General features: G+C 37.6%; 1 protein-coding gene across 8 annotated transcripts in view; it reads right to left on the bottom strand.

The window, feature by feature from the left end:
* MAST4 (microtubule associated serine/threonine kinase family member 4) overlaps positions 1–15190 on the bottom strand; it is a 587084-nt gene that overhangs the window by 415329 nt on the left and 156565 nt on the right. For all 8 annotated transcript variants that reach the window (XM_030927046.1, XM_030927047.1, XM_030927051.1 and 5 more), the window contains exon 2: positions 9838–9991. In XM_030927046.1, the coding sequence (XP_030782906.1) occupies positions 9838–9991 (154 nt within the window). The remainder of the gene's footprint in view (positions 1–9837; positions 9992–15190) is intronic.

Here is a 15190-nt window from a genome sequence, read left to right as displayed (position 1 = left end):
TATCAGGTACGGAACTGTAAAACTGATTTCTGAAGTGCCCGATTTGCTGACAAAGCATGGCTCCCAACACTATCCAGAGCTCAGGTACACATCAAAGCAAACAGCCCAGTCTCTCATCTGCCCCTGGGTATAAGAGAAATGCTTTTGATTCTTAGAGTCCTCATTCAGGTTCTTTCCTTAATTTTCCCCTCATGCCTGTCTTGTCACCTCCTGGGAAGGCTTCCCTGGTGCAAAATGCCTAAAGGAGAGACTTGGGCTCCCAACAGGCTACAGCCTGACTCTGAACAAGGTGGTGGCCACTTGGCAGTTTCTAAGTGGCAGGTGACCTGGGTCTGGGAACCACCATGTAAGCCCGTTAGAGGGGCAATGACTCATCGATAGACCATCTGCATGGGAGATGAGCTCCAGCAGAAGGCTCCCTGACAGAGAGCCACTGGGAGGCAGCATCTGCCAAAGGAACTCGCTGACAGCTGCGCGTCCCATTAAGTCTAGGTCTCATGAGACCTTCCTACTCCTGACAAGGAGGAATTGCAACACTTACAAAAATACATCAAAATAGTCACACCTTCTATCTAGAACACCTAGATAGCAAACAAAATATCCAGGATATAAACTGTCATAGGAGCAGTAAAGACAATAAATGGTTTTAAAGCTTCTTAAAATCATGTATTGTCACTGGGAAGAAGATGCTAACAGAATTGCCTGTTCATTGCCTGGTGACTCAAAAAAATACATCGAGACATTCCTCAGCTTAAAAAGCTATTACTGATGAACTACACAATTTTTTTAAGTTCTAAAACAACACTAAAGTGACTCAAGAGAATTCTTGTCCTTAGTTATGTGCTTTCAGCATAACGATTTTATAAATACTAAGAACTAGTAAAACAAATACCAGCAGGATGTTTTTAAGTCAGTAAAACCTTAAGTGTCAATTCTTTGTGGATCTGGGCTTTTTCTGGTTGGCCAAGAGCCAAGAACCCAAATTGGGAGTATCACAAGAGAGCACATCATGAGAATTATAAAGATTCTTTGCCCTTTAAAAATTTCAAATGGTGCCAAATTTCAAAACATCGTCATGTACCGCATAATGTTCTGGTCAACAATGAACTACACATAGGAGGGTGGTCCTGTAACAGTATAATACTGTATTTTTACTGGACCTTTTCTATGTTAGGTATGTCTGATACATAAATACTTACCATTGTGTTACAGTTACCTATGGTATGCAGTACAGTAACATGCTGTAAAGATGTGTAGCCCAAGAGCAATAGGTTACAGTAGGCTAAACCAGGTAGGTTGTGTAAGTATACTCTATGATGTTTGCATTAGGAAATCACATTCTCAAAATGTATCCCCGTCATTAAGCGATGCATGACTATATTAACATTTCAGTCACCCTTCAGGGGCTGGTTAAGTCAAACTCAGTTCACCCACTGCTCGCTCCCCAGCCCCACCATGCACCCAAGTCCCAGCTTCTAGTCCTCTTTCCAAATTCCCACTGGCTTTGGCTCGAGCCCCAGAAATATCCCACCATGGGCACTAAAACTGCCTCTCATTCCTGTATAGCTCAGGTCCACCTTCCTCACCACTCTTATGAATGACCCTTGACCAGGCCTCTCTCTGTTTTCTGGAACCAGTATACCCAGTACATGAATTTCCCTGGTGCTTTAACCTTTTGCACAAACACGTAGACCGGCTTCACTTTCAATTCATGATCTCAGACTTTTAATGGGCTGTCAATGCTTTCAAGAAATCCTACTACATTTATAGCTTCCCTTCTTACTCTTCAAGACTATGTTATACCTCCTTCTCTTCTCAATTCCCATATAACCCTCCCAACTGCAACCCTTCTCCCATGGTCTCTCATAATGCACTGAGAAAAATGAAGCCACTAAATCCAGTAACTCTCTGCTTTTTTTTTAAGCAAATGTATTAAGATTACTGATACAACTTTTTTAATTATCTCATTTTGATACAATTATAGATATACATGCAGTTATAAGAAATAATACAGAAAGATCCCAAGTACTTCTCTTTACCCAGTTTCCCCAATGGTAACATCTTAAAAAACCTTAGTACAATATCACAACCCAAGAACAGATATTGACACTGTCAAAGAACATTTCCATCATCACAAGGATCCCTCATGATGCCCTTTTATAGCCATACCTACTTCCCTCCTACCTCATGCCTTCCTTAATCCCTGGCAACCACAAATCAGTCCTCCAGTTCTATAATTTTATCATTTCCTCCTCTGAAGATGCTTCTCTCCTTCTGTGGTTCCACAGTCCTACTTGACATACCTATTTAGTATGTCTCATCGGGCATTTCAAACATACTCAAAACGGAATTCATGACATCCTGTGTCTTTGTTAAAATCTGTTTCTCTCCTAGTCTTTCCTGACTTAGTAAGTGCCCTGCTCCCCCTATCTCTTATCTAGCTGAATGCTGACACAAGGCCAGCAGAGGCCATATTTCCCTAGCACCCCCCCAACACACACACACACACACACGCACTTTACATTCATCTGTGACCAGGTGATTAGATCTTTCTAAAAGAACAGGAATGGAAATTAACATGTCTCTTCCAGGCTGGGACTTTTAAGAAGTCAGAAGGGTTTCTCGTCTCTCTTTCCACTTCTACCAACTGGAAACGGGGTACCTCAAGGCTATTAAGAAGAGCAAAACCAGAAGATGGAATGTGGGTCCCTGAGTCACCATGGGAGGAGAGTTGCCTATGAACCCAAACATTTACTTTGAACTCTACATGGAGCAAGAAATAAACTACTATTGTGTTAAGCCACTGATATTTTCTGGTTTGCTTATCATAGCGTGTAGCATTATCTTAACACACACCATTTTTATACAGGCATTCTTTTGATGGTCTTACAAAACTGAAGAAATCTAGAGTGTATAGGAAAGTTTAAGTTGTATTTAAGTGTGACATTTAGTAAATACCGAAGCTACCCATAAAACAGCCATACTTTATATAAATTATCTTGAATCTGAATTATTTCAGACTTGCCCACTAAGCTAAGGAGGCTTTTAGGATGAGAAACCCATTGGGTACTACACAGTAATTAAAAGCAACAGCTTCCAGGTTAATTTTAAAGGAAAGAATGTTTTCTGGGACTGTGTTGTTCCTTTCTCGCTTCAAGTAAAAAAGTAACACTAAAAAATGCCTTTTTAAAAATTTTCAGATGTTATTCCAAATTGATTTCCATAGTCCAAAAAAGAAAACTCTCTTAACTTTCTTCCCAAGATAGAACGTCATGATTCTAACAGCTTTAAAATTCTAGTTTATATTGTCTGCAAAGCTGATTTCTTATTATTATGTGCATGTTATACACATATATAGATTTTTGTCTTTCTTTTACATTCCAACCAACCCAAACATTTGGGGGAAAAAAAAAAAACTCTCTTCATGGGGAAAAGCAGCACTCATTTTCTGGCTATTAAGGCTGCAACATACATCACAGCTGTAGAATGCAGGACAAAGATTTGGGGCATGCATTTGCATATCAAGAAGCCAGGATTCAAGATCCCGAGATTCTGTCCTTCATTCTGCAGCTTCCTCACTGTGAGCTGTCGGCATATTACCAACAATATCCATGCCCAGACTTAAGGGTCTGTATAATAATTAGAATAATGCTCCACTTCCTCATCAGGGGGCTCCAAAGCTCAGTCAATGTTTACATGAGGCTTCTAGGTGCCTATTTAGCAAACTGTGGACCTTCAAGACAGGAAATACATCAGCCTCCAAAATAAAAATCCAGGCAGTAATGTGCATAGTAAGCTCCGGGTCTATTGTTTAAATGCCAGTCCTACAAAAAACGCACTGGTTATTTTCTCGTCTTTAATCTAATGCCCTTAGTGATTCAAAAGTTTAGTTAGGGAGGAAAATGTGAACATTTCAATCATGAGGGTCTATGCATAGTGAAATTATGGGGTTTTAGGCTTTTTCATTATAGTGTTTTGTATTTTCTAAATTGTCTACATTGAATACATATTATGTTGAAACTTAAAAATAGTTAAATTTTACTGTAAAATATTTTTTTAAAAGAAGCTAACTAGGATAGACTGAATTATCAGTTCCAATTCTTTACTCCTCTGGAGTAACATTAAAGTCAGCGTCAGCTCTCACATCCAGATTCAACTAACTGTGGATCAAAAATATCTGGAAAAATATAAATAGTGATATGATAAAAATAATACAAATGTTAAAATACGGTATGGCAACTGTTTACAGAATATTAATATTTACACTGTATTAGGTGAAATAAATCATCTAGAGATGATTTAAAGCTTACAGAAGGATATGCATAAGTTACATGCAAATACTACACCATTTTATATAAGTGACTTGAGCAACTATGAACTTCGGTATCCTGGAACCTGGGATCTGTGGATACTGAGGGACAACTGTACATACAGTCATGCATTGCTGAGCAGAAAGGACACATTCTGAGAAATGTTTCCTTAGGCAGTTCCATCATTGTGCAAACATCATAGGATGTACTTTCACAAACTCAGATGGTGTAACCTACTATGCAACCAAACTACAGGGTATATAGCTGATTACTCCTAGGCTACAAACATGTAGAGCATGCAACTGCACCTAATACTGTATGCAGCTGCAACACAGTGATCAGTATGTGCATATCTAAACATGGAAACCTACCTTAAAAACACAGAATCAAAGATAAAAAGTGGTATGCCTGTATAGGGTACTTGCCATGAATAGCTTGCAGGAATAGAAGTTGCTATGGGTGAGTCAGTGAGTGGTGAGTGAATATGAAGGCCTAGGACATCACCGTAGGCTTTAGAAACACTGTATACTTAAGCTACGCTGATTTAAAAAAAAAACATTTTTCTTTAATAATAAATTAACCTTACCCTACTGTAACTTTTACTTTATAAACTTCTTAATTTTAAACTTTGACTTTTGTAATAACACTTAGCTTAAAATACAAACACATTGTGGAGCTGTACAAAAACATTTTCTTCTTTATATCCTTATTCTATAAGCTTTTATTTTTCTATTTTTTCTTTTCCTTTTTAAACTCTTTTGTTTAAAAACTAAGATACAAACACCTTAGCCTAGGCCTACACAGAATCAGGATCATCTAGACATTACCATATAATGGGAGTTTTTCAGTTCCGTTATAATCTTATGGGACCACTGTCACATATACGGCCCATCACTGACCAAAATGACTTTATGTGGCACATGACTGTACCTGCATCCTGGCCAAGGTATCAAAGGGAAGTGTGCTTCTACCCCTTGACTCTGGGCTTGACCATACCATTTGCTTTAGCCAATATGAAATTAGCAGACATAACACCAGCAGAAACCTGAAATGTGCCTATACAGGAGAACTTGCTCTCTCATGCTCCTGTCTTTCATAAGGAGATGATGCCTTTGGTAGCTGCTGGTCTAAAGAAGAAGACAGACACATAGAGCAAATCTAGCCCCAAACTGCATCCTGGAACCAAGCCCAGTAGGGCCCAGAGTGACCTACAGCCAACCCCCAACTGACCTATAGCCATCTGAACAAGAAAAAAATACTTATTGTTGTCTACCATTGAGATAGTTGCAGTTATACAACATTACTGTTGTTGACTGATACACCACCAAATGCCACAGAAAAACTCAGGCTCAAAAACTATCCCATGGATTAAGCTGCAGGGTATAAAAAAGGCCATAGCATCCTTCACTTGCCCATTTTTAAGAGAGCCTACTCAACCATCACTCCAGTTTGAGAAAATTCCTTAGCAGAAAGTAATTATTTTCCTCCCCCTCATTAAAGACAGATGCTCCTCATCTTACAGTGGGGTTACATCCTGATAAACCCATCAGAAGTAAAAAATATCCTAAGTCAATAATGTATTTCATACCCCACTAAACTCAGCATAAAGTTGAAAAGTCAAAAGCCAAACCATAGTAAGTGGGGGACCATCTGTATATAATTATTTAATTACAAATATAGTAAGTCTTAGGAAGTATGAGACACTATGAGACCATTTAACAATGGGATTTCACATTAATATATTGTGAGTCTCTTTCAGTATTAAAACATATTCTTAATAATATAACTTTTAATGTTTACAGTTGTTTTCCATTTTATATGCATACCATAATGTTTAATCAGTATTCATTTGCCAGCTATTTAGATAATATGAAATTTTAATTACTATAAATGGTGCTGCTTTAAATATAACTAAGGTTAATTAATTCTCTTGACATATGACTATTTCCTTGTGATGAATTCTGAGAAGTTGAATTTCTGGGTTAACCAATGTGTGAATTTTAAGGTGTTAAATATGTACTAATTGCCTAGTTTTACTTTATTTTTACAATTAAATGACTGGGAGCCCTACAGATTGAGTTAGCCACAAATTCCAACTGAGTGAATAATTTTCCCATCTAAGATTCACTCCAATTAATACTGCTGGAATTAAGAATTTATTTAAAACCTAGGTACTGAATATGCTAGGAACAGTGTAGCAGTTGTGAGCATGAAGTCTGGAGCCACGATGCCTGGGTTCAAATCCTGGCTTTGCTGTTGTGAGAACTGTGACCTCAAGGAAGTTACTCAACCTACCTGTGGCTCAGCTTTCTCATGTGTAAAATGGGCTAACAGTGTCTCCCTCATAGACACATAGAGATGTTTCAAGGATTAAATAAGTCAATAAATATAATTCCCTAAACATAATGCCTGCTACACAGTAAGCTTTTAATATTAGCTATCATTATTAGGGATAAATATATAAATTAATCACAGATCTTCCTTTCAAAAAGCTAAAAGTTTAGTGAACCTTATCAAGGATAATTGGTTGGCAAAACTGTCCAACTATAAACTAAAAATCTTTGTTTTAAGGAAAGTAGAATACTGCCAAAGAAAAGATCCTTGGATTAAAACAAAATAAAACCATGAGAAGGTGGTCAGTCGTTAAGTAACAGATTAGATCGGGTATGGGCCTCTGATGGAAAAACCAGTATGGCTTAAGTTTAGCAATAGGGTATGTCCCAAGATGAGAACACACGTAATTATTTAGTTACCTAAAACTAGTGGAAAACACATTTTTTAAAGATCAGGGAAGATGCTGTCTTCTCTGTGCTCCAACACCTGACACTAGCCTGATATGAACACAGTGCCTAACACAAAGTAGCAAGCCAGTCGATCAGGGTACCAAACTCATTTCCATGAGTCCATGCCACCCATCAACTCCAAATCCCCCCAAATTCAATTAGTTATGCACATAATACTAACAGCTGCCTGGGCTAGCTGCTTTGTATATATTATTTCATTAAATCTTCAGCTAAACTATATAGAGGAACAATTAAAAATTGTTTTTTTTTTAATATTCTAATATAATTTTCAAGGAACTGTCTTCAAAAACAGGTTGATGTTCAGTGGATTTTTTTAAGCTCTTCTAAGTACTATTAAAGATTTTAAAAAATTATCTGACCAAAGATTTAGTTACCAAAAATAATTGTGTAGCAAACTAATTGTCTAAGGATAGACTTGCTAGAGCTGTTAAAATTATGACAAGAGAATCAAGTCCATCTATTTATTTTCAAAGCTAAAGGCCAAATTTCATGTTTGAGATTATATATCTGCATCAACAGCCACACCCATGCATTATTTTAAAGCTTTATGTAAACTGCTTTAGCAAAAGTGGATAGAACAATTACTGTCCCTCCTATCAGTCAAAAATAGTTGAACCAAGGTTAGTCAATTTCCTAAGTGCAATTAATAAATAAGGGGATAAGTCTTTTAACCTTTAAGATTTAATTTTCTTACCTATAAGAGTTAGAATAATCTTTGGGATCTCCTACTTTAAAAAGCAAATAGTCTGCATTTACCAAATGAAAGCAAAGAAAAATATCCTAACAAGCATTAGAAGAGCATCAGTAAACTCAAGGGAAAAGATTTGCCTTAAACTGCAGCAATTTTTTTGATGAATTTCTCCCCCTTGCCCTGAGGTAGTTTGGCCCTTTGTTCCAGCAGAGTGGCACACTGGGTCAGATGTCCCAGACTCCACTAATCATGTGGCAGTAGCATTTGTGTTCTCAGAAATTTCATCTTCAAAAAGCCAAAATCATAGTTCTCCAAGAAAAAAAAATGAGTAATTCAACTTATTTTCCAGGCCATTTTTAAACTGGCAGACAAGACCATCACATGGAAAGAAAACACTGTTTAGGGATTTTAAGAAACAAAGTTCCCTGAAAATATTTGTATCTAGAGGAAAAAGTACTCTGATGAAATAACGGAAATCTAGCTTTCAGTAATATAGTTAATAACGTACAATTTTTAAGTAGTGAGTTACTTTTTAAAAGCTCGGTTTTAATTTAATTTGGCTATTTTGCAGTAAAAAATAATTTGTGAGTTTTCTGGATTTGAAAATTTCTCAATTTTAACAATGAAATTTAAAAAGGGGTGAAAGAATTGAACCAATACTTCACAAAATACAAATAATTGTCCAATAAGCCCATGAAAGGTGTTCTACATTATCCAGTCACCAAGGAAACATAAATGAAAACCACAATGTGATACATCCATATAACACTGAAAATGGCTAAAATTTTTAAAACTGGCAATACCACAGGTTAGCAAGAATGCACAGCAATTGGATCGTTCATCCATATCAGGAATGTAAAATGGTACAATTTTAGAAAACCATTCAGCAGTTTCTTTTCTAATTTTATTTTTATTAACAAAGAATAATTTATACATATTCATGAGGTACTAGTGATGTTTCAATCATATAATGTGTAGCAAACTAATTGTCTAAGGATAGACTATATATATCTAAGGATATATAATGTATAGCGATCAGATCAGGGTAATTAGCATATCCATCATCTCAAACATTTATCATTTCTTTGTGTTGGGAACATTCAATATCCTCCCTCTAGCTATTTGAAATTATATATAATTGTTAACTACAGTTATCCTACAGTAGTATAGAACACTAGAATCTATTCTGACAAAGTTAAACATATGCTACTAATACACGCAGCAATATAGGTGAATCTTAAAAACATCACACTGAGCAAAAGAAGTCAGACACAAAGGAGTAGACACTCTGCTTCCTTTAATATAAACCCCTTGAGAAAGTACATCTAATCTATAATGACACAGAAGATCGATGGCTGCCTAGGGCCAAGGATTTGGCATTGAGGGTGGCAGTAGAGGGTTAATTTGACGAGGAAGAGCATGGGAAACATTTTATATCCTGATCACGGCAGTAAACTGAGGTGTAAATTTGCAAAAATCCATCCAAATGGAAACTTAAAATTGGGGATACTGGCCCGGCGCGGTGGCTCACACCTGTAATCGCCGCACTTTGGGAGGCCGAGGCAGGCAGATCACCAGGTCAAGAGATCAAGACCATCTTGGCCAACATGGTGAAACCTCGTCTCTACTAAAAATACAAAAATTAGCTGGGTATGGTGGCGTGTCCTGTAGTCCCAGCTACTCAGGAGGCTGAGGAAGGAGAATCGCTTGAACCTGGGAGGCGGAGGTTGCAGTGAGCCGAGATCACGCCATACCACCGCACTCCAGCCTAGCAATGGAGCAAGATTCTGTCTCAAAAAAAAAAAAAAAAAAAAATTGGGGATATTGTCATTTCATGTAAATTATATTTCAGCAAAGTTTATTAATAAAATTTTCAATTTAACTGCTTTCTGGATTGGATAACATTTTTATGAAATGGTCTGCAGAGGCAGGCCCATTCTTAAGCAGGCTGATTACATGTGGAACTCTGGGGCCATGCAGGACCCTGTAAAGAAACGCAATTCCTTTTCTCATCCAAGCCACCACGACTCACCAGTCAGGGCTCCTCCCAGGCTCCCTCGCCTTAGCTGTCTTCCATCCTCACTCAGCTGTCTTTTATACTTCAGTGATTTTCCAGGGCCAGAAGCCACATCTGGGTTGCTGCATTTCCGAAGCGGCATGGGTGGAGGGGATAATAGGTGGTCAAGCTGCAGAAAGAGGAAGAATGGCATCACTGGCTAGGGCATCAACACAGCCTAGAATGAAAGACCAGTCATTCACACTTTTTCTTCCTTTCTTTTCCTTCTCAAACCCCATTCGCCCAATCCCATGTTCAATTTTGCTACCTTAGAGAATTCAGAATTTCACCGTCACATTTCCATCCGAAAGAGAGTCTGGCTTGCTGCAAAATCTCAACAGCAGTGATTTTCAAACTGTGGGTCACAGCACATTAGTGGGTCATGAAATCAAGTTTGGTAGATTGTGACTGGTGTTTTTTAATGCAATAGAATAGAAATTATCAGCGTCCAATGAACAAAGGGAAAGTATTGTTTCATGAAATCTTTTATTCAGTTATATGTATATGTGTGTGTATCCTAGGTCACTATATAAAATATGTCTTTCTGTACCTGGTCTCCCTCAAAACTGAAGATTGTCACTCTATAGAGAAGCAATAGATCACTCTCTTTAGTTGGTTACGAAAGAAAATTCACATATTGCTCACAAATATATGTTGTACAGGAGAAAAATTTCTAAGCACCCTAGCCCTTAATGGAAATCAATACATCCCTACATCACTTTATAGCTTTTTAAAAGAAAACCTGTCACAAGAATCAGAGAAACCAAAGTCACTTCAAGAGACAGCATTCTACCAAAGGATCCCTTGTGTCACAACACTTATTTCAAGATCTGCCTGTTTTTATAAGAAAGCCTCTCACGCTTAATGGAGCCATACCATCTAAAATGTTCACCTTCAAGTAAGTACATATGAATATGTGTCTAAGATAGTTGCAAAGGACAACAATTTTCATGTACACCTACATAAGTCCAGTTAGTTATTAAAGATCCCTCAAAAAAGTACATAAAAAGGTTAACTTTGCAGAAATTTAAAAACAGAAAAGCCAAGTGACATTTAAAGCTGAGCAACTGAGCAAGACCCTGCCTCAAAAAATACATAATAAAAAATAATTAAATAGAAATAAAATAAAAACTATTGCACGAAAGGAAATTTGATCCTGTTTATGAGCAACCCTTCCCAAGTTAGTTGAGATAGAACAGACCTCATCTGCTCAGCTACTAAGAGATTCCCCTAAGCATAACTGTATTAATTAGTAAGACCTAACACCTGGATTTCAAGCACTTCTCTGTAAGTACCATCTCACACTCATTGCCGGTCAGTATTTTAGTGAGAGGCCCTTGAAGAACTGGCAGCCCATCCACTCCAAGATCAAAGCCAGATCAGCAGGAAAAAGGGACTCCAGAGTGCACTTGGGAAAAAGGAAAAAAAGAAAAAAGAAAAAAAACCCCACACCCTTTCAAATGCAGAGCTGAACTTATCACAAGGTATTTGCCAAGGGCTGCTGTTCATTACATCAGTGTCCTATTTAGGAGGGCCTCCAAGGAGAAGCTTCCATATAGCCTCTAGAAAATGCAGAACCAAATCACTGAGTTCATCTAGAGTCAGATCATTAAAGAATGTGGAGGTTATTTTTGCCTCCTTTTTGGCTCAATTTTGTGCTCAATACCCCAATTATTTTTTCTGCCAATTTTTAAATTTCAAACTTTTCAGAAAAGCATTTGCAACTACAGAAAAGTTACAGGAACAGTAAACACCCATATTCTCAATGGTGAGTTGTTAACCTTTTGCCACACCACTTTTGCTCTCTCTCCCTCTCTTCATACATGCACGGTGACTGTTGGTTGCAGGCAGTAGGATTCTTCACTGCCCCACCCCCCAAATACTTCAACATGACTATTCTAAGAACAAGAATATTCTCTTAAGTTCTCCTATCCTATATTCCAGGTAGTCTTATAAGGTGTCTCAAAGCTTCTGTGAGCAAAGTAAAGTATAAATACTAGGAAAAATGTAACATTAAGATTATATCAGGTAGACTTAACATTAAAAAATTTACTTTTACATTACAAGACAAATTTGCAGCCACAAGGTGGCAATGTGCCATCGACATTGAACAAAATGTCCCATAATAGCTACTATTTAATAGTCCCAGTAAATGCACTAAGAATGGATGCCCACCCTGTGAAGCAATCAAGCAAGTTAGGGTCCATTGTACTTAGTTATTTTCTCTTAATTATGAGTGACAGCTGCATAAAATACAAATATTTCTCATGTAAGGTTCATCAGCATCTGCTACTTATTTTTCACCTGAAGTTAAATTTTTTCAGCTTGTAGAATTACAGTTAATTACTCTGGGGAAGACTGTTGTATCACAAATTCACAGAGGGCAGAAAAACAAGCAGAGGAAAGAAGATAATTCCTACATAGGAATTAGGTAATTTTCGTACATATTTCCAACAAAGCCATAAAAGACGTGAACAAATGTGGAACAAAGAGAAGGAACTCAAGGAGAAAACAGAAAAAAAAACCTAATTCATCACATATCACACATATATAGACATGAGCTATTAGTCCACAAGCCAAGGTTTTTAATCAAAATCACAACCCCAAGAAGGGAGTATTATTTTAAATCTGGGAAAATTGAGGCAGTGAACTGTGAGGGCTGCAAATGTTTCAGGCACAGTATGAGCAGAAAACCTATAAGCACAGTGCAATGCTCCAAGATCCCATTTCCTCTTCACATCCAATCACACTCCCAACAGGGCTCTCTCTGAATAGCTCATTTTTCCGAATTTGCTCTGTTGTCAGTGGCTTTACTATTCTTTCTATAATTAGTCAAAGCTTCTCAAAAATGGTCCACTGCAGCCCTGCAATTTATTTTTCATTTTTTGTACTGAATCAAATACTCATCATCCCTTTTAAAACACTTCATCACACCCTAGAGCTTATGGTAGACATCAAACATGCCAGTTTGGACTTTGTCCTTTAAATGATTCCATTTTAATGTTTTCCAGTGTTCCCAGACTCCCAAAGTCTTCATACTACAAGGAGTTGAACTAAAGACAGAGGCTGTCCTGAAACTTTCACTGATGTTCAAGGGCATCTAAGCCTGGGCGTGATACCCTTGCTTCAAATACTTGTGGTTCCTCTCCCTAAGCAGGCTGTGTACTCCTGGAGGGCCAGGTCCTACTCTGTGGTCACCTACATGCTGCTGGCCACAAAGTATCCTGGATTGAAACAGCAACATGTCCTTACCTAATACTGATTTGTAGTGACTGGATTTGCTTAAAATTTCCTACGTTAGTTCTTACAACCTCCAACAAGAGCCATAGAAAAGCTGGAAGAGGTTCCTTTAATATTACTGAATGCAGAAGTCAGACAGGGGCACAGCATATCACCTTCAAGTGAGGGATGTATACCCACTCTTGCTAGCAGTTTATCACAAGAAACATTTAGCATCTTAAGGGACAAAAGGTGTATAACCAAGGTAAGTGTGATGCAGAATTGAAAGAAAGTTTCCAAAACTGTCAGTTCTATAGAAATGCTGATTACCAGAATTTCATACCTATATTTTCTATATTTACTGCCCTCACCCATTATATGCTGTTTTACAAATTATCAGGCTGAGGAAAAAACAGATCCTCCACGATGACACTGTGGCTTGGCCATATCAATGAAGATGAATTAAAAGCACACAGTTAACATTTAATAGCAATGTATTGTATTCTTGAAAATCACAGAGTAGATTTAAGTGTTCTCACTCCCCAAAAATGATAAGCATGTGAGGTAATACATATGTTAATTAGCTTGATTTGGCCATTCCACAATACATACATATTTTAAGACATTACAATGCATATACATATGTAGAATTTTTCTTTTTCAATTAAAAGAATAAATTTTAAAAAGGAAAAATGAAGGCACATCATTTACAAGCCTCGATCTAATTTTGGTTAGTGTCTCCGCCATCACCATCACCATCATCTGCAAGTATGGACCACAGATTTCTTTATCTACGGCTATATGCCCTAGTAATACCATCCGTCTGTAAAAGGCATTTTAGAACTGTCCACAAACACAGAACTTTCAGCCTCTTAAATGACAATTTTCTCCAACCTCATTTTCAGACACGTCTACTCCCAAGCACATGGGTTCTGTAATTCATAGTTTTTAAATATTAACAGTGGTCATATAAGCAGAAAGAGAAATTTCCAGTTTCAGTAAATGGCAATTCTGTTTTCTCTAGCTACTCATGTCACAAAACCTCTCAGTTGTTCTTAACTTCTCTTTCACACTCCATATCCAACCAGTAAATCCTCCAGGCTCAGCTTCCAAAATACATCCAAGATACTTCACCATTTCTATGCCTACCACCTTTGTCCCTGCCACCCCCTTCTCTCTTGCAATAGCATCTCAAGAGGTCTCTGTGCTTCCATCCTCTCAGCACCACAGCAGTGACCCTTCTAAAACATGAAGCCAAATGCTCCAATTCCACTGCTGGAGTCCTCCTCTCTAATCCCAGCTCCTGCCACTCCACTTGATCCACCTTGGTCTCTTGCCAGACCTTGGATGCCCCAGGCATCTTCCCACCCAGGACCTTACATTTATCATCTCCTCTACCTGCGACACATTCCAGATATTAGCTATTGTGCCCCCTCTGTCCTCTGGGTCTCTATTCAAATGTCACTCTTCCTGGGATGCCCTCTGTAAATGCCTATGTAAAACAGCACGCTCAACCTTTATTCCTTGTTCTTATTTTTCTTCAGAGCATCTATCACCACATGACATATGAGATCTTTGGTACTTGTTTCTTGTTGTTCTCCTCCTGCTAAAATTAAAGTTACATGAAATTATGCACTATGTTGTTTTGTCCACTGCTGGATCCCTAGAACACTGCAAACTACATAAAAAGCACCTGTGAATATTTGTGGAAAAAGCAAATGAATTGCAAATCTCTGATTCTTACTTTAAAATATAACAGGAAAAAAATAGAAATATTTTTAATATAAAGGGCTTTAATTATTGAAAAAATAGAATAAAATTATATTAAATGCTATTCAAGGTGACATACTGGAAACTAAAGTGAGTCTCTAGTATTTTGACAAACTGAACACTTCATGTATGGAAAAGACTCTTAGGTCATGGCAAACCACATTCATTTGAAAGAATCTGTTCCATATACCAAATTAATGTGCTAATTTTTGAACACGGCTAACTCCAAAGGTAATTCCTAAATAACTACTCAACTTTTTAACTGTATCCCTGCTAGCATATATATTTGTCCAAATCATTCCAACCTTTTCCTAGTCCACTCCTCTTTTCTGTAAGCCTG

This window comes from Rhinopithecus roxellana, chromosome 3 (assembly GCF_007565055.1).
Source record: "Rhinopithecus roxellana isolate Shanxi Qingling chromosome 3, ASM756505v1, whole genome shotgun sequence".
In the NCBI taxonomy this organism is placed as follows: Eukaryota; Metazoa; Chordata; class Mammalia; order Primates; family Cercopithecidae; genus Rhinopithecus; species Rhinopithecus roxellana.
This window is presented reverse-complemented; position numbering and strand designations above follow the sequence as displayed.